This window comes from Pomacea canaliculata, linkage group LG1, assembly GCF_003073045.1.
Source record: "Pomacea canaliculata isolate SZHN2017 linkage group LG1, ASM307304v1, whole genome shotgun sequence".
Lineage (NCBI taxonomy): Eukaryota > Metazoa > Mollusca > Gastropoda > Architaenioglossa > Ampullariidae > Pomacea > Pomacea canaliculata.
This window is the reverse complement of record NC_037590.1, coordinates 33,784,537-33,809,635: the sequence shown is the minus strand read 5'-3', so window position 1 is coordinate 33,809,635 and position 25,099 is coordinate 33,784,537. Positions and strand designations below refer to the sequence as shown.

At 37.5% G+C, this 25,099-nt stretch overlaps 2 protein-coding genes across 2 annotated transcripts; one reads left to right on the top strand and one right to left on the bottom strand.

The window, feature by feature from the left end:
• Positions 1 to 4,799: 4,799 nt before the first annotated feature.
• On the top strand, positions 4,800 to 9,778 carry LOC112567685 (alpha-L-fucosidase-like). Its single transcript, XM_025244433.1, has 8 exons — positions 4,800 to 5,269; positions 5,785 to 5,891; positions 6,234 to 6,364; positions 6,663 to 6,796; positions 7,423 to 7,520; positions 8,385 to 8,517; positions 8,857 to 9,027; positions 9,338 to 9,778. Exons 1-8 carry the CDS (start codon positions 4,815 to 4,817, stop codon positions 9,594 to 9,596), a joined length of 1,488 nt encoding a protein of 495 aa, XP_025100218.1. The 5' UTR covers positions 4,800 to 4,814; the 3' UTR covers positions 9,597 to 9,778.
• Positions 9,779 to 10,461: 683 nt separating this feature from the next.
• LOC112567695 lies at positions 10,462 to 24,433 on the bottom strand. The gene is given in 22 exon segments (XM_025244445.1): positions 10,462 to 11,999; positions 14,131 to 14,161; positions 14,471 to 14,495; positions 14,876 to 14,942; positions 15,364 to 15,446; positions 15,600 to 15,659; positions 15,951 to 16,019; positions 16,597 to 16,642; positions 17,297 to 17,505; positions 17,602 to 17,658; positions 17,936 to 18,007; positions 18,270 to 18,330; positions 18,620 to 18,672; positions 19,671 to 19,706; positions 19,988 to 20,046; positions 20,381 to 20,429; positions 21,003 to 21,110; positions 21,436 to 21,473; positions 21,476 to 21,486; positions 22,417 to 22,477; positions 22,960 to 23,067; positions 24,069 to 24,433. Coding segments are annotated over 22 exon segments (1,449 nt in total). The 5' UTR covers positions 24,106 to 24,433; the 3' UTR covers positions 10,462 to 11,890.
• Positions 24,434 to 25,099: the final 666 nt, after the last annotated feature.

Genomic DNA, 25,099 nt, shown 5'->3' with positions numbered 1-25,099 from the left:
GCAAATTCGACACAGGTCGATAGTTTTTACACGAGCTCGGGTCCAAGTTGTGCTTCTTTAAGATAGGCTTGATCACAGCTGTTTTAAATTGTCTGGGTACAGAGGCAGAGAAAAGGCTAGCATTGACTATGCGAACTATTACAGGAAGCAGAATGTCAAGGTGCTGGAGAAGAACACTAGTGGGGATAGGATCATCCACAGACGTGGTTGGGCGACAACGCCGAACTAATTTCAATAATTCATCTTCTGTCACTGGTTGAAAGTAGAGAGGGGCGTGCCACAAAACAAGTCACTGGTGTGCTCCACAGTATCAACCGAGTCACTGAAGCTGTCCATGATGGTCTTTATCTTGTCTTCAAAGTAAGCACTTAATGTACTGGCAGCGGTCTGATCATCCATCTCTGGAAGAACAGGCTGAGTCATATCTTTACCCAGGAGACTATTCACAACTGCGAACATCTTGCGGGAATCAGAAACTGCAGAGCTTAGAATATTCATAACATACCGCGACCTAGCTTTGACACTGATGGCTGAACACTGGCTCCTTGTATGGCGATAAATCTGACGATCCACCTCCAGTCTACTCTTGCGCCATTTGCGCTCCGCCTGACGCCTGAACTTCTTGGCTTGGCGTACCTCTGGAGTAAACCACGCGGTATCAGGACGCTCAGTAATGCACCTCTTTTTCACAGGCGCAAACTTGTCAAGAAGAGCAGTCAGGGTGCTGTTGTACAGATCCACAAGCTCATCCACATTGTCAGGATTCTATGTAGTTGGCACGATGTTTGAGAGAATTGGGTGTGGAACTTCCAACACAAATTCGTCAAAATCCTTTTTTTTTGGATGTTAAGAATATTTTTTTCTAGCTAGTCTACTCCTCTGGTCTTTTTCTAACGTCGTCCGTTTTTCGTCACTTTTTTTGTCGTCACCTTTTTGTCGTCACCCTTATTTTGACATCACAATCTATGACGTCACACCTCCAGCCCACCACACACCCAAACCTGCAGAACTCAAAATAACTATGTAAATACACATGACATTCTCCGACCGCCCAAATGTCATGGGTGTTACATCTATATTTCTACATTACAAGAAGAACTGAACTTTTAAAAATTCTGCAATTCTGCAGGACAATTTATTTTTCAATGCAAACCGGAGTAAATTAAAAATTTTTGCTTCTTTTACTTTTTTACTCTGTGTGTTTTCGCGTAAATGTTGGTGTAACCGGACTGACCGACATCACTCGCACCCGACTCAGCCAACCTTGGAGTCCACAAATTCCGCCGGACCTTCTCGTGTGTTCTTTCTCTCTTGCTGCTGTGTCACGACTACACACGTGGACAGTACACAAACCTCGCTCGCGTTCACACGGCGGAGACATGCATACGACGCACTAGCACACGAGTACTTTTGCCAGACTCATACGCTTTACGTACAACAGATCTTAATTTTTAGATCTGTTTCATAGTTACCATATTTTTCAACAGTTCGCTTGATTAAAAAAAAAAATAAAATAAAAAAAAAAATAATGTGAATCCGTGAATCCACCCATCCCCTTTAATATGATTCCTTGCCAGTGGGGCTGGACATTCAAGCTGGAAAATCTTAATCAATGAGATCAACAGCAGAAAATAAAAAGTAATATATTTGTCTCATTATGCTTTTTTTTTCCCCCAAGACTTTACAACGAATCGTATGCAATATTTTGCATTGCAAAAAGTGAAAAGTACTATTGTCACTGAATCTGCATTTATCTCCGGACATACGACTGGCTTTTTTGAATAAATGTGTCATTTGATGTAAACATCTCATATTTGTGTTGTTGATGAGGTGATTGAGGAGGGTTCATGTTTTCTTTGTGTGTAATGGCGGTGGTAGTGGGTTAGATGAATAACGAGATGGATTTTGCCGATGACAAGAAGTGTAGGAATATTTACTGAGGAGATTTCTCACTCAACATCGCGTCACAACTACAAAGTGTAATGCCACGCCACTGCGAAGTGAAGACCAATACTTTTTTTAAGCAACTGTTCAGAAACCTGAATTGCACAGAGGTCATGGTGTCCTCAGACCTCTAATTAGAGGACGATATAATTATTGTCACCACACCGTGTAGTGTTCTCGCTCACTCCCTTTCGAACACTCTTCCGGGACCAGACAATTACGCTTTCTTTCCCACAAATAAACAAAATGATTAGAGAGTCTACTTATGTTTACTAAATAAAACAAAATAATAATAATAATAAAAAGTCCTAACTGCGATCTATTTCCTAAAGGTAGTAACAGTCAATAACGCAATGGCTGGCCGTTGATACGTTGAGATAACATAAACACAGACTGTAAAGTATTCTTCAGTTCCTCTATACTATTCCTTTAGATACACAGTCTCGGCAATGGTTTTTCCTTTAAACAACACAATATCTTCTACTCACAATTAAACGTCCATTTTCACGTCTTATCGCCCTTTGCTCTCTACCCAATCTATCCTCGCTTGCTGCTCTCCCCTCTCCATATAGCTGTCCGGTGGCGCAACGGTTAGCGCCTGTCACCAATACAGTGAAGGTTGGCTGCCCAGAGTTCATTTCTCGTCTCGGGCACGCTGTTCTTTGTCTGCACGTGGCATCTGTTTACAGGGCTGGCTGCCTTGCCGTAATATAGTCTCAGTTGCTGGCACTACGTACAACACTGATTCTCCCCCTTCTCTCCCGTCAGCTGATATATTTATTTTATGCGAAGGTCTCAGTGAAGGGAAAAACTTCGGGAACCTTCGGAGGCGTGACGTCGGTGACATTGGCAGTCCGCGCTAAGAGGAACCCTTCGTTTCAATCTTTACCAGCTGTGAAACTTGTATGGGGCTACGTTGGACAACCTTTAATACTATGAAGGGCTGCATAAAGTTAACTGCGTGGTCAGACAGATCGCCTCTCTGCTTTATGTATAAGAAAAGTATTTAGATGGTGCACACCACCAGGCATACTTTTTCTCTTTCACAATCTCTTTCCGTCCCCAGTCTCTCCCTCTCTCGCTTGATCGCTATCTGGCCCACAAAATATGTCAGTAGACAGAGTTGTTCATGCGTTATATGTTGTTCATACGTTATAACTAAATAGTCGATTGCTGATACGGCATAACGAACGAATAGCTCCCTCCCTCTCTTTTGCTCGCTCACGGTGCACGTGACATGGGGAAAATACGGGTAGGTGGTTATTATTCAAAGGGTCAAGGGGCTTTTAGCAGCTCACGTGTTCTAGTGATAGGTTTTGGTGGGCAGTTCTGTCACGTGGTAGGGTCAGGAGATGTGTGAGTAGTGGGGCGTTATTATGACTGAGTAGCCAGTCTCTTCTGTCTCGTCTTACTACCGCCACTCAAAATTTGTTTTCAATGGAGCCCTTTGCTGTAAAACTATTTTACCGACAAGAAAAATAAAAATTTATGATGCGCATCAAAATCAAGATCATCCTTGATACAGCATAACACAACTTTCTTTCTTTCATGGATGATCCCTTTTTGATATGACATGAAGTGCTTTTCCATGTCCAGAGATGAATGGCTGGCATTTAAGTTTTCCATTGATAGTCATCCCTCTGTAATAAGGAGACGCATGAACGGAACACCACTTTGCCTTGGATTAGTAAGAGCTGACTTAGCTCTCAGAGTGAATACTAACCTGGTGGACAAGAGATTCTTGGTCTGACATGTCAACACATTGTAAAGTCATCAGCGCGGCGAGAGATCGACCTTGACACAGCTGACCAGACCAAGTGATAAAGTCGAGAAGTAGGACTCAGTTACTGATAGATGGAAGAATAGCTAAGATAAAAGATTTGTCGGAATTTAATTGACATTATTTGGTCAGGCCTTGATGCTCAATGATCATATTATAAGTTTAATGATGATCAGGGGCAAGTAATGTTTTCTTAGATGTGTTATGACTGATCAAGAGAAGATGAGAATGAGGGAGAGAAGCATGTGTCCTTTAGCACCAATCAGAGTGCCTGTCTCTGAAATAATTTTTTTTTTCTTTGGAAGGACACTAGATCATCAAACAACAATCCTAGATGTGTACACCTCAAGCTAATAAACTCCTTTGTTTAAGCATAACCTCTGTCAAAACAAGCATAAAAATAGTATAAAACAGAAATAACAAGAAAGAGGAAACTAAATCAAGAATCGAACACACCACTTGACGAAGTAAGATTGACCTCATTGAGTTACACTCCATTACAAGAACATTGTGGCCGACTGTGCTGCTGAAATAAAATCATCGTTTTCACTCATCGCACTACACTACAATCTATTTCGTTGACCTTTCTTGAACTTTGTGCATTATTTCAGTCCATCTTGATAATAAATACCTGAGAATACTTTAAACCCGCAGCTGCTCGAGTAAAACTGCAGTTATTATTGGAAAGAATTACGAAATAAGTAAGAACATAACTTTAAATTCGATGAGACGGAAATGGTATACATGTTTTGAAAAAGAAATCCCCAAAACAAAACAAAACCAAAAATCTTCCCAACAGACTAAGTTTTCGTTTCTGTGTATGCTAAGTGGAGGGGACGTTGCCTGACTTGACAGTTTTGAGTGGTCAGCGATCGAGAAAGGGTGTGAAAGGGCGCGCACTGACTCTATCAGCTCTGTTATGTGGTCAAAGGCAACGAACTGCCCTTAAAATCGGTGACCCAGAAAAACATAGGTGACAACAGTTCAGACCACCCCTCCCCCGTCGCCCTCCACACACACACACACACGAACACACCCACAGGTAATGCAGGTCGAACAAAGTTGTACAAGGTGAAACCAGACGTGGATAATGGGAATCACGAGGTTGAGACGAAAGGCACGGCATAAAAAGCGAGGATTGACACCAGACATCAGACACCAGACACCCCAAAAGAGCCGGTCAGAGGTAGCCATGTATTCCTCATGGTCAGTCGTCTTCTCGTTGCTGGGCTCTCTCTGTCTGTCGACAGTTTTGGCGGTGAGGTACGATCCCAACTGGGCTTCTCTGGACTCCAGACCGCTGCCCGCCTGGTATGACGACAGCAAGATTGGCATCTTCCTGCACTGGGGTGTCTTCTCTGTACCCAGCTACCTGGACGAATGGTTCTGGTGGCAGTGGCAAGGCTCCAAAAACACAAGGGCCGTCGACTTTATGACCAAGAACTACAAACCTGACTTCACCTACGGTGACTTTGCTGCTGACTTCACCGCCGAATTTTACGATCCCTCCCGTTGGGCTAACATCTTCAAGGCTTCGGGTGCAAAGTAAGAGTTAACATCTTATCTACAAATATGAAGTGTGTCTAGAGCTTTTTAGTTATTACTAGAGAATTTCAACGTATTTTCTTTAGCACCTCCCCATTCTCTCTTTTTTTAGTCTTTTTTTACGCAGTAATCGGCCCGCCCCTTACCCCTTACGAACACTTCATCAGTTTCGTTTTTGTTTCTTTGTTTGTGTTTGTTTTTGGGACTACTGGGGAAAAGTGTACGTGTTTATATATTTCCTCTTTTACACATCAAACACATGTAACTAAAGCTTGTATTAGAGAAGAACGTGCAATTTCCTTGTTGGGATGGCATTGTGGGGGGAGGCTCGCCTTGTACATGATGTATGCGTGTGTGTAAGAAACTGCCACCTAATAAATATCAGCAGGTAAGAAACATTTTATTTTTATTTTATTTTTATTTATTTATTTATTTTTTTGTTGATACGAATATGTATTCTGTTGACAGCTTCGACATTTTTTAAAAATCAAAAATAACATCATTTTACTTTGCAGATACGTCGTTCTAACGTCCAAGCACCATGAAGGGTTTACTAACTGGCCATCAAAATACTCGTGGAACTGGAATGCAATGGACGTTGGACCCAACAGGGACCTTGTTGGTAAGAGCGACTGCATGTCTTACTAAAGTCATCAGACTAACCTGTAGTCTAATGCCTTTTTTAAAAATATTTGATAATAGGATTTACAAGATAAATTCCCCATACTGGAGAAAAGAGCTGCTTCTGTTTTGATGTGAAAGGGCTCCAAATGGTAACATGCACAAAGCTGTAGCCATTAATCCAGAAATTTAAATTAAAGCTGAATTTAAATTTTGTTCAGTCTCCTAATAGAGCTTAACAGCCGATTTCATTTCAAACTCATCTGTCTGTTCTAAATGTCTATTTTAACCATTTTTTCCTCTATCGGAAAATTAATTTCTCATACTATGTATTTATAACAAGGCGAGCTTGCCAACGCCATCAGATCAAAGACTGATATCCATTTTGGCGTTTACCACTCCCTTTTTGAATGGTTCAACCCACTGTACCTTCAGGATGTCAAGAACAACTACACAACTCAGGACTTTGTTGCCGTAAGTCGTTGCTAAGCCAAACTTAGTTTTGTTAACTGTTAGTTTTTAATCATGCATGCGATATAACGGCCAAAAATACACAATACAACACAATGCAACTTTAATAAAATATTTTACTTTTAACTTCTTAAAAAGTTTATTTATCTACTCTTTCTCTCCCATAATCGTTGCTAAATGTTATCATTTGTATTTTTAACAAGGGATTTGTGGGGAAGGGGTCACGTACGCGGATTTTATAATCCAGTAAGTGGTCAGATGTCTCAAGTTCACCATCTGAAACTTCTCCTGTTGCCTGCAGACCAAGACATTGCCAGAGCTGTACGAACTGGTGAACACTTACAAACCTGACGTCGTGTGGTCTGACGGCGACTGGATGGTCGATGACACCTACTGGAACGCCACACACTTTCTTGCTTGGCTGTACAACGACAGGTGGGTATCAGTAATAACCAGGGTTGTCCATGGGACATATTTTTCTATCCCGTCCCATCCCATCCCATGGCAATTTATGCCTGTCCCATCCCGTCCCATCCCACGGGATGTTTCCCATGGGATTCCCATGGTATTAACAATCCTATGGACAACACTGAAAACCACTTTTCGGCTTTTGTTCTATAATTCCTGCTACTTCACATACAATAGATGATTCAGAGGAAAGATTTAAATCCTTGATGAATGAAATAACAGTAAATTTATTTTGCAATATCAAGTATCGACTACCATGGGAAATACAAATGTGTGCTGTCCCATCCCATCCCATCCCATGGGACGTTTCCCATGGGATTCCCATGGGATTCCCATTCCTATGGACAACACTGGTAATAACCCCTTCGTTGTGGTTAAGAATTTTTAGACTCGACAGAGTCATCTTCTACACTCTACAGTCATTCCTTAATACTGAAAAGAAATGTATTGAAATTGATTGAAATCTTCCAGAAGTAAAATGTCTCCGGTCACTATGGATATTGTCTCTTTTAGCATATCGAGTTGGATATTTTATGGGTTTCAAACACATATATGTTTTAAACTATTGTTTAATAAGGCTTCCTTGTCAACAGCCCCGTGAAAGACACAGTCGTTGTGAACGACCGATGGGGAAAGAACATTCGCTGTCATCATGGAGGATTCTGGAACTGCGACGACAGATTTGTCCCAGGTAAATCATCTCAAGTGTTAGGTCGTTTACACAGTCTTTTATTAAGCTAAAAAAGCAATTAACTTACACTTGTTTTATGTTAGGGGGATAGCGGTCGACCTTCCGTTCAAGCGCTTTGCACACAACTGGGTGGAGCTTTAAATTTAGTCACCTGACTTTACAAGCCCCGGGTTTCGTTTTAACATAAACAGCCATTGAAAAATTAAAAGCGGCTCGTTAACGGCAAACTCCACGCCCTACGCTCTGTTGAGCTGTCTGTAATTATAAACAGCTCTGAAAAAAAAAAATTGGGCTAACCGGAAAGTGACCGTTGATAGGGATGGATCATATCTTTTTCCATTCCTTCATCTGTCCACAATCTATGTATCTATTCATCTTCGTGCATCATGTTGCACATAAGGCCTCAACCAGAGTCCGCCACCGATGTCGATCGGCTGAAACCCGCCCACTCCAAGTGACCCTAACCGTATGTCCAGCCTTTTCTTTCATCTCATTTCCACCGTTCTTCTCCAAGTTTCCTTTGGGCGGCCTTGTTTTCTTCAGTTCTTCGGTGGAATTATTCGTTGGTGATGGTATTTGGCCAAAACATGTTAAGTATGCGCCTGAGGCATCTGTTTTGGAAGACGTCAAGTCTGTTACTGATGGTTTTTCTGCACTTTCTTTTTATCTTTTACATTTGATTGTTGTTTATCATTATTATTATTATTTTTTTTTTTGGTAACATATGGACCCGGTAAGGATGAAGTCCCCTCTTATAGCTCTTAAAATTAAGGTTTAACTTTGAAAACTGTTTTTGTGTTGTGTATTCGAAATTATGAAATTTACCGCTATAGGAGGTGACTGTCTTAATTTGACCCGTTTTAGGCAAACTTGTCAACCATAAATGGGAAAACTCGATGACTCTTGACAAGTACTCGTGGGGTTTCCGACGGGATGCTCAGCTTTCAGACATTTACAGCATGGATGAGTTCATTGCTCTTTTGGTCAGGACGATCAGGTAAAGGATACAAGGATAAATGACACAACCACCAACATTTATCATTTGTTTTATTTTCGTTAAAACCTTTGTTTTTTAAGCTTTAAGTCAGATATTAGTGTGAATTGTCACCTATCTCAAGCTTAGGGAGACTATATTTATACTTTGAAGGTTTTCGTGTTAATGCTACACGTTCCAAATGAAAAGAAAAACCCGTTTCAGGTCTGCTGTTGCGACTTTCATCTGAACCATTATCCTGTTTACTACATATTTGTCATCTTTACCATGAAATGCTATTTTTCCAAAGTTGTAGGTAATTTTGCGAGTTCTGTATGTACGCTGACCTGTGTGTCCTTGCAGTCTGGGCGGTAACCTCCTGGTGAATGTCGGCCCCACGAAGTACGGCGTTATCTCCCCTATCTACGAGGAACGACTCACTCAGATGGGACGATGGCTTGAGGTCAACGGAGAAGCCATCTATGGCACTCGGCCTTGGAAATATCAGAATGATACCGCCAACTCTGACGTATGGTATGTCTTAACGATTGATTCAATGGAATTTCTTTAGCTGAATCTATCTTAAGAAATTGATTGATTTAATAAGTAAAATTAATCTGTTACTCGGAAACGTTTTCTTACATTTCGTAACAGTGTGTTTTCTCAAGTAGTGAACTTTAGCCCAAGAAGTTTCACTGTATAAACCCGCTTTCAAAATGTCAGTTATACCCCTTTCAAATCTTATAGTACGGCATTTAGGTCTTAACATAACTTCAGGGTGACGTTATACAAGTTTAGTTGTCATCAAAGTGTTATATATTATATTGTGGAAATGCTGTTGCAGGTACACGTCAAAGAAAGACAACAACGGCACCGTGGTGTATGCTATTGCCTTGAAGTGGCCGACAGGTTCCACCCTGAAACTGGGGGCACCCAGCGTCACCCCTCAGACCCGAATCTCGCTCGTCGGCTACAGTGGCTCTCCCTTCAGCTTCACCAGCCTGGGGTCCCAGGGCGTGTCTATCACCATCCCACCCATCCCCTTTAATAAGATTCCTTGCCAGTGGGGCTGGACATTCAAGCTGGAAAATCTTAATCAGTGAGATCAACAGCAGAATATAAAAAGTAGTACATTTTTGTCTTATTGTTGTTTCTTGTGCAAAGCCTTTATAACGAATCGGACGCAATTTTTTTGCAACGTTAACTTTGAAAAGTACTTTTGTCACTGAATCTCGGAACATACGGCTGGTTGTTTTGAATAAATGTTTCAATTGATGCAAACGTCTCATATTTGTGTTGCTGATGAGGTGCGTGAGGAGGATGCATGTTTTCTTTGTGTGCAATGGCGGTGGTAGTGGGTTAGATGAATATTGTCACGCATATATATACACCATGCATATTGTCGGTGACAAGAAGTGTAGGAATATTTACTGAGATTTCTCAAGCAACATCGCGTCACAACCACAAAGTGTAATGCCACGCCATATGCAAATAAACGGATTGACATATGAATCCTCGATTTAGAAGAATGAAAGCGTACAAAATAAATAAAATAATAAAAAATGCATAAAAATTTACAGTTAAAATGAAAAGGGCAGAAATACGGCAGTAAGGTATTGACACTATTACTGAGAGTAAAATATCGCCTTACGAACGATAAAATGGCGGCTAGTTGGCTTCAAGCAAAGCCAACCAGTCTAGCCATTGGATTAAGATCAATGAAGCTCTCTCAATTTCCGCTCCCTTTCTCAGATTTCAAGACAGACGCTCAGTGTTTTTTATCTCTTAAAACGGTTTCTTCGCTCCATCATTTGGTCTCGTCCACGAGCGCACCAAGCGCTGACAGCCTGACGAGAGTGGGGGTCATCATTCAGGTAACATACGGTACACTTATTAATAAAATATAACTGAACATCGAAGTCTTCAATGGTTGCGTATCCCTTAGCATATACGAGCAGACTACTCACCAAAATGAAATTACATTTTAATTCACATTTATTGCCATGATGCTCAGCTGACATCAAAACACATCATTTAAATTATGTAACATGCATATGCACACAAAATAGGATTCTTGACAAAATAAAAAAAAACTATGCAGCATTAATAATTATGACAATAATTTGGTTCATAAACTGCAATATACTTAACTGCAGTGGGTAACTTTAGACTCAATGAGACTTTCATGCACCCAATAGGTCAACTGATAGGTCTGGCAATGCAGAAGGCAAGGACCAGTGACCGGGTCAGTTAAGTGCCAAAGAAAAATGGATAGCTCCGTGTGATGGCATTAAGGACCATCTAGGAGACTGTTTAGGAGTTCTGATATATTTTCAAGCTTAACTCTCTTCCCACAAGTCATGTGAACTGTTGCTATGAGTATAAATGACATGTTTGACCTACTTGGTACAGCAGCTTGTGACAAATTTTTTCTGTAGACTTGAAGGAAACTACCCATTAAAATGCTTTGAATTATGTTCTCGAAGTAAACAAGTTGCCGACGTTTTCCACTTTAAATGTAGTCCAGATCAACAAAAATGAAACATTAAAACAGATCATGCAACAAAAAGTCAACAAATCTCTCAACTGTAATATGATGCAAAAATGCAGCATAAATCCTTGGCCACAGTCTGTTTACCACATAACACAATAAATAGGAATCATACTATACACAGTCAATATTTTTTCATATAATTTTAGTGACTCAACATAATATGCAAATTAAGCTGACTAAACAAAATCAGAGACAAACATTGGGAATAATACAACGTAAACTGGAGATATTTTGAATATTTAAAGTAATTCACTGTCAAATGGAAATCTCTCTTAAATTTTGTTTGAAAGGAAAGAAAAAGCCTTGGTAAATGGATTAGCTTTCCGAACAGTCTCAACATTTTAGTTTGGAAATGTTGTGCAATGTGGTTCACAGGCATCCTGCATGTTAGACAAAGTATAAGTACATACATACAGAACTACTATAGTCCACCATGGACGAATTGGGTGATGTAGCTTAGCTTAGGTGTTTGGGGTATGTACTGACTGGTCATTCTAGGTCAGTAGCAGATATGAGAAACAGCAAGACAATAGTCACTTCTCATCAGGTTACAAGGACACTGATACACTAGTGAGCACATACAGACATGTGCAAGGCAGGTGTGACATCAGATTAATGTTAGCTGCTGTATATGTACATATCTGAACAATCAAGCATAGTGCCCTTGTGAGGCCTGTGCACAGCTGAAGCTGGAGTAAGGGCATGTCAAAAGAATGTAATATACTATTTAAAAAAAGCAACTGCAGCAGGCACAAAAAACAAAACACGAACATGGCTGTACATAAAGGAATAACCCAGTCATAGTTTTTTAATGGAACTGGTTAAGTAAAATCTTAAGAAGTATCACAGTATCACGGTACTACGGCCAGTCCTGTCTACAAAAGCCACCTCCATCTGCTGCAGACATCTGAGCTCGGTGGTCCTCACTGTTTCAATGACAGGCTGCTGTAAGCTGAATATACGACACAAAGGGGATTAACTTTGTGTGTTTAAAAATAAACAATAATCTGCATCTAACCCACCATCAAAACAGAATCATGTTCGTACTATTTACAACACCAGTGAACCAAATAAAAATCTCTTTTGAGAACGAAACACACCACAACTTAGTTGCTTGAGTCAAAAATGTACACACAACAATGTCCTTTTGCATTATCCTAAAACTTTGAAGTGAAAGAAATAGATATCCCAATAAAGCTATAGTTGTGAACCTGCAATTAAAAAAAAACGCCTCCTTCACGTAAAACAACCCCCCTCCCCCTTAAGAAGAAAACAAGCTATATTCAGTGTAACATAAAATGTAATCCATTACATTTTTGTCTTAAGCTCACAAGCTTGTATCACAAGTGTGTTCAAAGAGGAGAGTACAAAAATATTGATTAGCTGCACAAATATATCTTTACTCAAATAAAAAGGAATTATTGAAGTTACAGTCACATTTGTACACACAAACACCACGATAACCAGAGAGAAACATATTCAAATGAACAATACATGATAGCACTTAGCCACTACTGAGCAGAAGTAAAAAAAAAAAATGCATAAGTCCAAACAGGATGTATCTGATATATATGTATTACAGTATAATACACCAACAGCTTTGATTATTATGACTAGATGCTGGTAACAAATAAATGTCATTTGTTTAAGATAAAATGCAGCAATCTATGTGACTGGTTTGCTCCTAATATGTGCTGCCCAGAAGACATCAAATCATAACACAGCATTTTAACTAAATACTGTGGACGCAGCAAAGAAAGCTACATTTACATTACAATGTAATAACACAATCCTTTACATTTTTGTTACCTATTGCACATGCTAACAGTTTAATAAATTAATCAAAAATTTTCTCACACTGTAGTATAAAATATACCTGGCAACTCTCTAACTCTTATAAATAGTAAAATATTGAGCACAAACTGAACAAACAAACTAAAGCTGTTAAAAAGAGTGACATGGCATCTAGCTCCTCGTATCAATGTAAAGGAAGGAACTAAATTTAAGTATACGCAAGTATGAATGCATGTGCCAGCACATATGTCTACATCCATGTATACATATTAACGCCAAGCGGCTCCATTGCTCCCATTACCCTGATTTTGATGGCTTTATCTTTTGCAGCTACTGATTCTATTTTAGACAAATTATGGATTTCTCAGCCTGCGGCATAGTTTGTTTCACACTAGGTAGTTGTTAAAATTTTGCAGGAAGAATAGGGAACAGGTTTTAATTAAACATTGGTTATTACTATCCAGTCATCTTGAATAACAAGTCTAAGTTGAACCCTCCCACCTCACAAAGAAAATTAGATGTAAATGGACACCATGACTGCCAATGGCAAGAGGTCAATGTCTTCTGAACATTATTTTCCAGTTTCCAGTCCTTCTGAACTCAAAACTTGCCAACACTGAATTTTTTACAATAACAACTGTTCTGCAAACTGTGGCCAGCACACAGACATCTGTGGACATCTGACTTCTAACAGGAATGTGTCTCATGGTGAGAACGTCAGCAGTCCACAATGTCAACAATAACCATCAACCATTTGTGCATCCTTCCAGCTACTCATTTATAAATTTAAAGAGAGAACCCTCAATGCAGTCAAAAATTAAATTCACCAGTTCCCAAAACAACAACCCCAAAAATGTTCAGGAACAGATCCAACCAAAGCAGAGATGCCACATAAAAAAAGGTATATCTACCTCACCATTCACAATCTAAAACTAAAAATTTGAGATAACAAGGAATGTCAACAGTATATGAGATTCTTTTGGATAGTGAGCTAAAACAGCCTCAAAACCAGTAAATGAATAACAAATGCAGATGAATACATCTTAAATTCCCCATGAACATATGCTGCAAAATATTTACAGACATGGTAATTAAATGTTGGTGCAATATTCTTGAATTAGTGAACTTCTGAGAGAAAGTTGTGTTAGCAACATCTTTTGTGCCTACATACAGGCAGCGATGCACATGTGCCCACATGCACTCATGTGTACACATGCACATTCACACACACACCCCCAAATATGACAATCTTGCCCCCTTTCCCTGTTGTCTCATTCTGAGAGACTTACAGGAACCACTGAGTCCTCTCGAATCCTTGAGCTGCAAGACATGAAAAATACCGAAAATAAGTCTTGAATGCCTTAAAATCATGTTATAAATACACCATGTTCTTAAAATATAAAGATTAAATGCTGATAAAATTATGCATGACTATTTCTCTTTGCAAAATACACAGAGACTAAATAAACTGACTGCTTGTAAAAGTCAGCACCACGTTTACTCCTACCTTCCCTCGCACGGGCGAAATCATTTTAAAAAACGCACACCGGGACGTCGGTCTTTAAAAAGAAAATACACAGTTAAATCTGCTGGCTAGGTATTTTTATTTACAAGCATGAAGATACTTACCAATACTGCACAGAATAATTTTAGCCTGTAAGAAATAAAAAATTATATTTTTTAATCAGAAAATAAAGGACATACAAGCAAATCACAACAAACGAAGAAAAATAAGTTTATTATGTAATATTTTTGGTAATACTTTTCAACGGTTTCAGAAACTAAATGAATTAACTATAAACAAGAAATTAAAGTATTAAGAATGGTAATATACTGTGTAACACACACACACACACACACCAATTCTTATAACATTACTCAAGACTATGTTTTTTTCAGTCTTAGAGTTATTTTCTAGTTCTCTGCAATGTGTTTTGTTTGACATTCTCATTTTCTATGACTGTTAAAAAATGATAAAGTAAAACGGAAATTTTTTGTCAGCATTCTTATGTGATATATGACTTCCACACCTACCTCATCAGGATCTTCGCTTTCAAACACGTGGCAAATAAAGTTTTTAGCAAGATTACATGTGGTATCTCTGGAAATAAAAAAATATTGACTACTTACTCAACTTTTCCATGACATATATAGCTTTTAGTTTTCTTAAATGTACTAAAAAGAAAAATTACAGAACATAAAGAGCAACTTTAAATGTCTTTGAAGGAACCAAAAAGTACTATAACCATAAAAAGGGAGACTGTTAATACATTTTTTTAAGAACACAAACACACAGACATTGCCAAAGAGCACGTTTTTGCATGACATATGTGCTCATGACCTATTGAGGATTGTAAGATAAATGTTTGGTGACTGATGAGATTTTGCATGATTTAATACATATAAAACAGTGATACTGACTGAATTACAGGGCCTTACAGTGTTATTAGTGAATGGTACCAGATAGCACCAGATTACAGGAATGAGAGTAAATAAGATGACAATTTTAATTATCTGCTCACCCAGCTATGTATGCAAAATAAGTCATGTGATCAGTGCGTCGGCCACATGCTGAGATCTCTGTATAGGAGTGTTCCATCAGAATCTTGACAGTCAAAATCATAGTCATGTTAGAATAATGCTTCAAAAGCACCCACTTTAGAAAAAAAGAAATAAAACAAATCATGCCACTAATTTCCCAATCTTCAGTCAACACTAACTTGAGAAACACACAAATACCAATCTGAGTCATCAATACCTTTCCTGTCGATTTGCAAGTGACAACAATACTTGTTTCTGTTGCTGCTATTGTGACAGACTGAAAAAAAAACAAACAAAAAAAACAACAGATAAAACTGTTATACAATACTTTATTAATTCCAGATAGTGATCATACTAGCAATATATAAAGATAAATACATACATATACCTGTTGAAATAAAAAGCTTGTACTGTCAGATAACAGGAATATGGTGGTGGGTTTATGTTGGGGAGGAGAACAAGAGATCAAACTGGCTGAATAAATTTACTAATTTTCCTTTTTTTTGGACAAGGTCATAAAAATAGGTTCCTCCCACCTCCACTCATATCATCTTACAGAGGTGCTTACCTCCATGGTTTTTTCTTCACTGTCAACAATGGCACCAACAGCATCATGAATTCTGTCAACACGTCCATCCTAGAAAAAAAAAAAAACAACCAAATGTAGAAATGACAGGATCATGCCTAAAGACACTAAAACTATAACAGATGTATATTTTTCTAGCTTACAAAGAAAGTGCATATATGCAACACATGCACACGCATAAAATAATAACAAGCTCAATGTGCTGCACATAAAGGCTACAAACAAACTGACAGTTCATACAAGAAACATGAGTGTCAACAAACAGATGGCCCCATGACAAAAACATTTGTGCATGGATGAAAAACTGAGTGGTACAGTACTTTTAATAAGGTAAGCTATTTTTTAAAGAGATGGTTTTAAGGCCAGATAAATGCACACTCACATACACACACATTCATCCAATCATCCTTCATTAACTCCCCGAAGGTTGCAGTAAGGACTAAAATTTGCAAACATTTCACAGAAATGGAAATGAAATTATCTCCGTGATCAATTTGAGCAATTAAGTTGCAAACCTAAATTTCTTTCATCCGTATCATAGGAACAAAATAAGTGTCCAGATTCTCAATGAATATAAAGTTATATTGCTAGTAAAATCTAACATAAGAATTTCATTGATGAATCTCACCCCTCTCAGTGGATACATGCCTCTGTAGAACACTTCATAGGCAGCTCTGTGAATCAGAATATAACAGCATTATCCATGAACTACTTTCTGAACTGCTGTCCTTAAGGTTCACAAATTAGTAGGATCTGAACTTTAAAACTGTTTACCTGAACCAAACTCTTTACGGTACCACAGAAAGACTAGCAAAATGCATATTACAACTAATCTATTTTATTTTAAAGGTCTTGTCATTAGTCTGACACAAACAAGGTATAATTACAGACGGTGACAATCACACTGTCAAAACCCCAAATAATTCTGTTTAACAACTTCAAAATCCACCATTCATACAAGCTGATCATGAAAAGTATTTTTAAAAAATAATTTAAAAAAAAAAATGTTTCAAAATCTTAGTGATTTTGCTATAAAGGTAATTTGCCCATTAGTCTCTTATAATTTAATAATGAGTATCTTGGTATAGTGCATGTCCCCACTTTAAAGTAGACTCAATGGGCTTTCAAAAGCAAAAGATACAAGAATGGCTTTAAAATGAATAAAGCATACATACTGAAACAAAAATATAACAACAAATATAGAGACTCAACAAGACATTAACAAAGAGAAGCAAAATCTAATAGTCCAGGCATAATGAGGAAGAGTTAGTCTGTATATGAAATTGTCTTTCATGAACACGGGCAAGAAACACACTGGTACCACTCACTTGCCACCTGGCCCATGAACTGGTATTTCATCTAGCTCCTCTTCTGGCAGAATGGCATGGACTGGCTTGCGACTGACGCCACTCTGACTGTCACGGTTGGCCTGGCGCTTTGCCTCTTTGCTGCGGTGCCGTGGTGTTGGAGGTTTGATGTCTGCTTTTTTTAGCAGTTTTAACACATGTCGATGAACATGGCCATAGGAGTCTGTAGCCTGCACAAAGCAAGAAAGAATGTTTCAACATGTTCAGATTTACTGTAGATGTTTTGCCAAGTGCTAAATTGAGAGTAAAATCACTTAAATGCTTACCTTTATAAAACTGGCATACACAGGGATGCCTCTGTATAAGGAAAACAGTTCTTTCACCTATAAAAGAAAAAAGAATTACTCCCACTTGAAGTTCATAAGCCACTTATGAGAAATTAAAAAGTTTGATAGTTTAATAGACAATAAATGGAAATAATAAATTAATACTTAAAAAATTAGTGACTTCTAGAATGTCTTAATCTGTGTCATTGTACATCTTTGCATTACTTTTGGTTAATATTATAATTTATATTATATTTATAGATAGTATCAAGGATGGAAGGTGACTGTAAAGAAAATGAAATTGCAAAATACAAAATGCCAAAAATTGCTATACCTTGCTCTTCCTAACTCCTTTTAAGCAATGCCCAAACATCTCATCTAGGATGTCACCTTTCTGGACTTTTCTCTGTAAACAAGTGTGTGCAGATATACAAAATGCATGCATCAACATACATCAGAATAAATCCACTCATGTTCACAGACTTATTCAAGTGAAACCCTCTGTAGTTGGAATGGTAATGCCAAAGAAGTTACAATGGGTTATAAATTCCTTTAAAATTATAGTACTTTCAAGACAGAGTTTTATTTTTTGTTTAAAATCTCTTTCAAGTGAGAAAAAAGCAGGGATTTGGGGACAGAGTTACAGAGATTGCCAAAGAGATACACACATCTTCAGCAGCAACACTCCCTTTGTCTACGTCTGTCACCACAAGATGTTCATCAACTGACCTGAAAACAATAAATAATTCATCAGTAATTTGGATGACAAGGACAAAGGCAAATACCATTGTTACATATGGCAAATAGTATTAGTAACTATGTACATGTTACTTTTAAGGAAAGACTACATAGGATCATAAAATTGAAATTATTGATAAAACTGTAATCATACCAATAATAGTTACAATTTTAAACTCCACTAACTTCACACAATCTAATTTTGAAGAAGAAATAATCAAAATTTTTTCTAAATTTAAGTTTTATAATTATATAACATATAGCAGAAAGCCAAACTTACTGGAAGTGGATACCCAGAGCATCACAAGGAACAAACTCATAGTCACGGAGTTCCTGAAGATAAATTATAGTAAAACTCATTACATTGAAAACCATAGCTTACAAAACTAAATAACTTTATCAATTTTGTCAAAGCTAATATAATTTTCTAAATTTCTCTGCTGAATGCTGTAAATTTTCCCTTCAATGCACTAGTACTGTGAAGTGATTTAATATTTCTTTCTTGCTTCTTTTTCATGTGTAAAAGGGAAAAAATGTTTCAGCTACCAGAACCTTCAAACATGATAGAAGCTTGCTTCATAACATAGTTGTGATGAAGCATATTCAATAAATTTGTATTTTTTATGATATATTATTATGTTCCATTTCTATCAGTACCAGATAGGGTGTCGAGTATGTTGAGTGAAGGAACACATGAAATGCTTATTATTTTTTTAATCATATGTTATATGTGTATTTAGAGTCTTTATTGTAACCGCTATATGTTTTTGACAAGATTTTTGGTGAAAGAACTATGTGTGGGTATAGTAGCCTACTTCATGACAACTTCTGCTCCAATTTACTTACCTTCTAGCTATCTAACTGCGACCAACAAGACGGAAGCAACTTCTGGTAAGACAATTTGAATTCTATAAAAATTTATCAGTTATAGAAAACTAAGACCTAGGGTTATATATTTTTGTTAAACATTTTCTTGAAAATGATGAATATTCTTGCATCCAGAGAGAAAGGCCTGTACCCAAGGGGCAAGATTCTCGCGAGTTAAAAGCTAATTTGACTCGTCTATAAAACAAAATCCATTCTATTTTTTACATACAAAGACTAGCACTTCTCTACAGCACAGCATCAAGGAATAATTAAGCAATTATTAAGCATAGGTTTCAGAGTCTCTAGACTTCAAAATTTTACAGGCGACTCTTCAAGCTAACAAAAAGACATCACATATAAGCACAAAACTAACTCATACTGAACTTAATGTATTGTCTTCTAAAGTCAGCTAGAAGATCTTGTGGATATGCATATCTAATGCACTAGTGCTTTATTATACTTACTGCAAGTTCCCATGTCTCATCCAAGAAGCTGCCATTCTGGATTAGGTAGAAAATAAAATTAAAAAATTGGTCATTTTCAAAACCATAATGCAATTCTTATGACTAAGTCAAAATATCAGAAACAAATTTCTTCTGAACTTTAAACTTTTCATATCTAAATATTATGAGCACACAAATATAAGTGTGGAGGAAATAACTTTCAAAAAAAAAACCTCTCTCAACTATATTTAATAACAAATGATCTTTTGTTTGATTCTGAGACTTAATTGGTCAACATTTATTGTATGGGTTTAAAGTGTTAGTAAACATATGAGTACCTTCAGATTTAATCGGAATGTTATTCTTTGCACCTCTTCCACAAGAGACAAGAAAATCTCTGCAAAACAGATAGCACATTATAAAACCAGATTTTTCTGTTGCAGGTGGGCTGTTACTTTCAGTGATCTGTCAGTAAAGTTCTATAAAACAAATAGATGTTAAAAAAAGAAAAGAAAAGAAAAGAAAAACTATACAAAAAGTCAAATAGGGAGAAATAATTAAGCAGAAATATCCTTATGAGGTCAAGGATATAAGATATAGGACAGCTAGGTGTTTGTGGGAAAGCAGTATCTCTAGCTCAGATTTCAATGAAAACATAGGATACTGTCAGAAATTTTGTCCTATAAAACAATGTAAGCTCTGACATCTAGAAGAAAAACCTCTCAACAAACCTGTCAAGATGTCGTTGCGAAGAATGGATGAATTCGAGTCATAATACGTCTGAAAATGAGGAAAAAATACATGTAACAACACCTGACAACCTGAGATCAAGGCCTGCTGGAAGCTGCATACTCTTAGTTTGGGTGATTTCAGAAACATGTTTTTTTCTGCAAATGTTATTGGGAAAATGTACTTCTACACAACTATACCAAAATGTTCTGCTAGTCTATGGCTAGTTTAAATAAAATATGAAAATTGAGGATGACACTAAATGTATGAGTATTTTATGAATGCAGTGATTTTTTTTCTTTTCTGAACTTTCATACTTTGCTAAATGTCCTTTAGGAGACCTGTAAATAGACAAGAATCTTTATTCCCTATTATCTTGACATTCTTGGTGCTCTAAGCAGCTAAGGCTACATTACAGTAAGTGTATCCAGGATGGTAAATGGGTGTAATGTATAGAGAAAGAAATTATGGGGCCTGGAGGAAAAAAAAAAAACCAAAACAAAACCGTGTTCTACAGTTTTCTTGGTTGCAAGTGCTTTACCACTTTCAGATTACCTTTATATCTAAATATGTACAGAAGCTGAGGGAAAGGGTACACTTTTTAAGCAAAAATTGTTGACTTACAGCCAAAACAACAGCATCACTCCTCAATAGTCGCACAGCACATGATAGCTGTCCTTTCACAAGGCAAGCTCGCAGAAACAGTCGTCCTCGACCTTGGTCTGTCAATGTCTGAAGCATAATATAAACGAAAATGAAAATTTAGGAAGCTAGTTTAACATGGAATACTATGTTAAATTGCTCAGCTTAAACATATAATCAGGGGCAAGATTTACATAAAAAATATAAATCCTGTACTATGAACATAACATCAAAAGAATTCTGTTTTAAAATTTGGGAATAATAAAAGGCAAAAATAGATCTATGCTTTTACAGGTAGACAGATAAACAGAAATCATACAAAACAGCTGAGTGGAAAAGGGTGAAAGCTCCAAAAGACAAAAGATATAACATCCACAGGAACTTGCTGTATCTATTAATGATATCGTACACTTACCTTTTTACATTCCTTTACAAAATCTAAAAGATGATAACACCAGGTCCAGCCCTGCACATGCAAAAGGAAAGCAAGCAAATAAACTGATACTGTAAATCAAGACATTTTTATGGATAAAAGAGTGCTTTTATATTACAATGGAAAATTATAATGATGACATAAAACTTGTGATGTACTGTAGCATAATTCCTCAACAGCATGATTTATGATTCAAGTAAGTAAAAAAAGTACCGCACCAAAATCTGCTATCTGATAAAACCTAGTGCCATGAAAAGTTTATCATGAGTTGCAAGCAAAAAAACCCCACAAAACCTCCCTCCAAAAACTTATTGTTCAACCAACCCATTTATCAGGCAATATCTAAGTTTTAAAAAGTGAAATAAGTCTGAGGTGTCATCATTTTCTGCAAATAGAGGGAAAGAGGAAATCAATCCTTCTCATCTGCACTAACTTAATAATACTAAGATCAATCTGCATGAACCACATGCCACTTCTTCTATTTTTGGAATAGGCTTAACTGCAAATCACAGTAAGCCTACTGCCTAGTAAGCTTTTTCAAAATTTTTTGATAGGAATATGTAATATGGGGACATATCGAGGATCAAGGGGTATTCAGCTAATTCTAAGGTTGCTTTACCTCTGATCCCAGGCTAATACTATAGAAGTGCTCTTAAATGGTAGCTATCTAAACCAAACACAAGATGGGGACACAGGTTATCTGCTGGCCTCAGGTCTTTGACAGTTTGAAGTTAAAAGATCCTAAACTGCTTTCAGTCTGTAGCTCCAATTCACACCAGTGATCTCAAAATGTACATTGTATAGGAAAGTATACAAAGAACTAAAAAAACTGAAACCCCTACCATCCCCCCCCCAAAAAAAAAAAGCAAACCCCCAAAGAGTAAGTACTTACTATTGTCTGCTGTTGCATGGATATAAACAACAATCCGATCTAATTGTGGATGCTATCTACAGGACACATACCTTTGCACAAGTTTGTAGAATACTGTCCAGTAATCAACTTTATTAAACCAGGAACCATTTTCTGAGGAGTAACAAGATAGATTTAAAAAAAGCTTGTATCATATCTTGATATTTATAATATTTGTTCTACTTACCTAAGCATCATGCTTTCTTCAATTTTAAAAAACCACAATAAAATGTAGTTAACATTGCAAGATAACAACATGGTATTTCCATTATTATTACTACTACTATATTACTAGCCATAATGCAAATCCAGTTTAGCCTTACAATTTACTCTGAAAAACATTATCTTACTTCACATGAGATTTCTTTTTAATAAAGGATTGTAGAACCTTTGCAAAATCCTTAACTTGTAATACATGAATGACAGCACAATATCTGTGTCAGGTAATTGAATATAAAATACATTTAATTAATGAACCACGCATGTGTGTTTGTAAGTTATCAAAGCTTACATGTATTTAGATTTTAAAAATGACATTTGCACACGTGTTAGGAAATTCTTTATCAACCAAGGTAACTATAGAGCTCAGTACTCACTAAGAAGGCCTACTCGAAAGATATCTTCTAGAATCTGGCAGAGAGGCAGCAATTTTGGATTTGAGTCTCTGATGCAGCCAACTTCTTTATGCAGCTCCAGAACAGACACTGATACAAATTGACACACATTCATGTGCAAGCAGAGACACACACTGAGGGTTAATGTGTAATACAATTAGTAAATATTTATTTATAATAATAATAATAAGTAGCATTTATATAGTGCTTTTCCACAATAATTTGCCAAGAACCTTTACACATTTTAAAAAACCTACAAACAAGCCAGTTCTAAATAAACTAACATGACAATGACAATTCTTTATTTACATGCTAATACTAGCCATACATACATGTACTCATACCACATACACACCCATAGAGTAAATATAGACACATTTTACACCAGCACATTGTCAGGAGATGTAAGGGTTGTCAGAAAATGAACAGAGCAGTCATGAGGGAGGATGTATATCTGGGAGTGAGTTCAGATAGGTATCAAAGACTAGTACAAGAAACAGTGAAATACAGATTGGAAAGTTTGTAGGCTGTATGATCAGAGACATGTACAAATCAACAATATCAATACCAGACAGGTGTTTTGCTTTACTGTCACTCACCATGAACTGGGTGACACGGAACTGAAGAAATTGCAAGCAATAAATAGAAGTTTGATGTCCTTTTGAGTGACTGTTTAATTGTTAGTGTGCAATGTACTTGTACGAAGATTTATCAGCAGTAAACTGATGGATGCAAAAGATGGGTGAGATTTTTGTTAACTATTGGAAACCTTGTTGTAGTTATACCACAATTTTTTTTTTATAGCTGTATTCCTCTACTCCCACCTTTAGATCAACTACAAAATCATCCAAGTGAATTTCTCCACTAAAAATAAAAAGGCCTAAATGATCAGCTTTATGTTGCCATAGAAGTAACACACGGTAACTGTGTTTCAGATCCTGTGCATTTATGTGAATGTGAAGTCAACACCTGTGGCACAGTACGTGCCCTTGTCGACTGATCAATCATCTCCCTGCATCCTTCAAACATTAAAACAGAAAAATTCCTCTCACTTCACCCTTGATATGCATACAATAATACAAATACCTCACCTTTCATGAGCTTCAACAGTGGGTGTGACACAGACATTTCGATCGTCGGCGAATTCCTGCAAACTGTAAGCGGTTTGTTGTAATTGTTGACAGTTGTTAATTATAGTACGTGATGCAGTTTTTAGTCCAGCGCTCGTGCAACTCCGGGCCAGAGAAACAAGATGCTATCGTCTAGAGACGGACAACCTGGTTGCTGCAGTTACTTCTCGTACACTGCATACAACCTTAAATTCGAGCAAAACAGAGCTAAATATAATTCGCGCACAGACTGCAGTGCAGAGGTTAGCTAATACTCTTAGCATGCTTATCTCATGCACAGTTGACGGCGCTTCCTCTCATTATGCAGTTGACCAAAGGGAAGGAACTCCGACCCAAGGGAAAGAACTCAAACTTAACGGTTTTCCTGCTCGGGTCGCAGCTTTCGTTGTGCAGCGAAACAGTAAAGGATCACTATGTTCTCACAATTTAGAACACTTAATTCGATGAAATTTAACGTGAAAACGTGTGATAAATTAATCAAATAATTAAGTAACCTAGGGTGGGCTAGTCGTACAAGGAAACAACAAAGATCGAAATTGCCGCACAACTGTAGATTTATTGAGAGTTTCACTCGACGGCTGGCCTGACGTCTCTCCACTCTCACTTCCAAATCCAAAATGCCCCTCTCCACTGTAAAGCTACTTTGCAACTTACCGTCGAACGTTCCAGAACCATCCACCCCCTTTTCCCAGCCCACGTGGCGCCACTGGACACACCCACCCTGGTTGAAAGGGACAATACCGGAAAAAAGCGTGATGTGGACTCAATAAATTAAGATTGCCTCCCTTAGTCTACACAGCTGTAATAGCGAAGACCATCAGCGCGATTGTCTGTCGTTCGCACGTTCACTAATATTAATTGAACACACTTTCCACACTCTTTCCACACACACACAGAGTTCTTGAACGCATTTTTCCCTTCTGCTTGGAGTGACCAATTCCACTGAATGCATGTAAATTTGTAACATCGTCGCCCGATGACTTCGTTTCTTT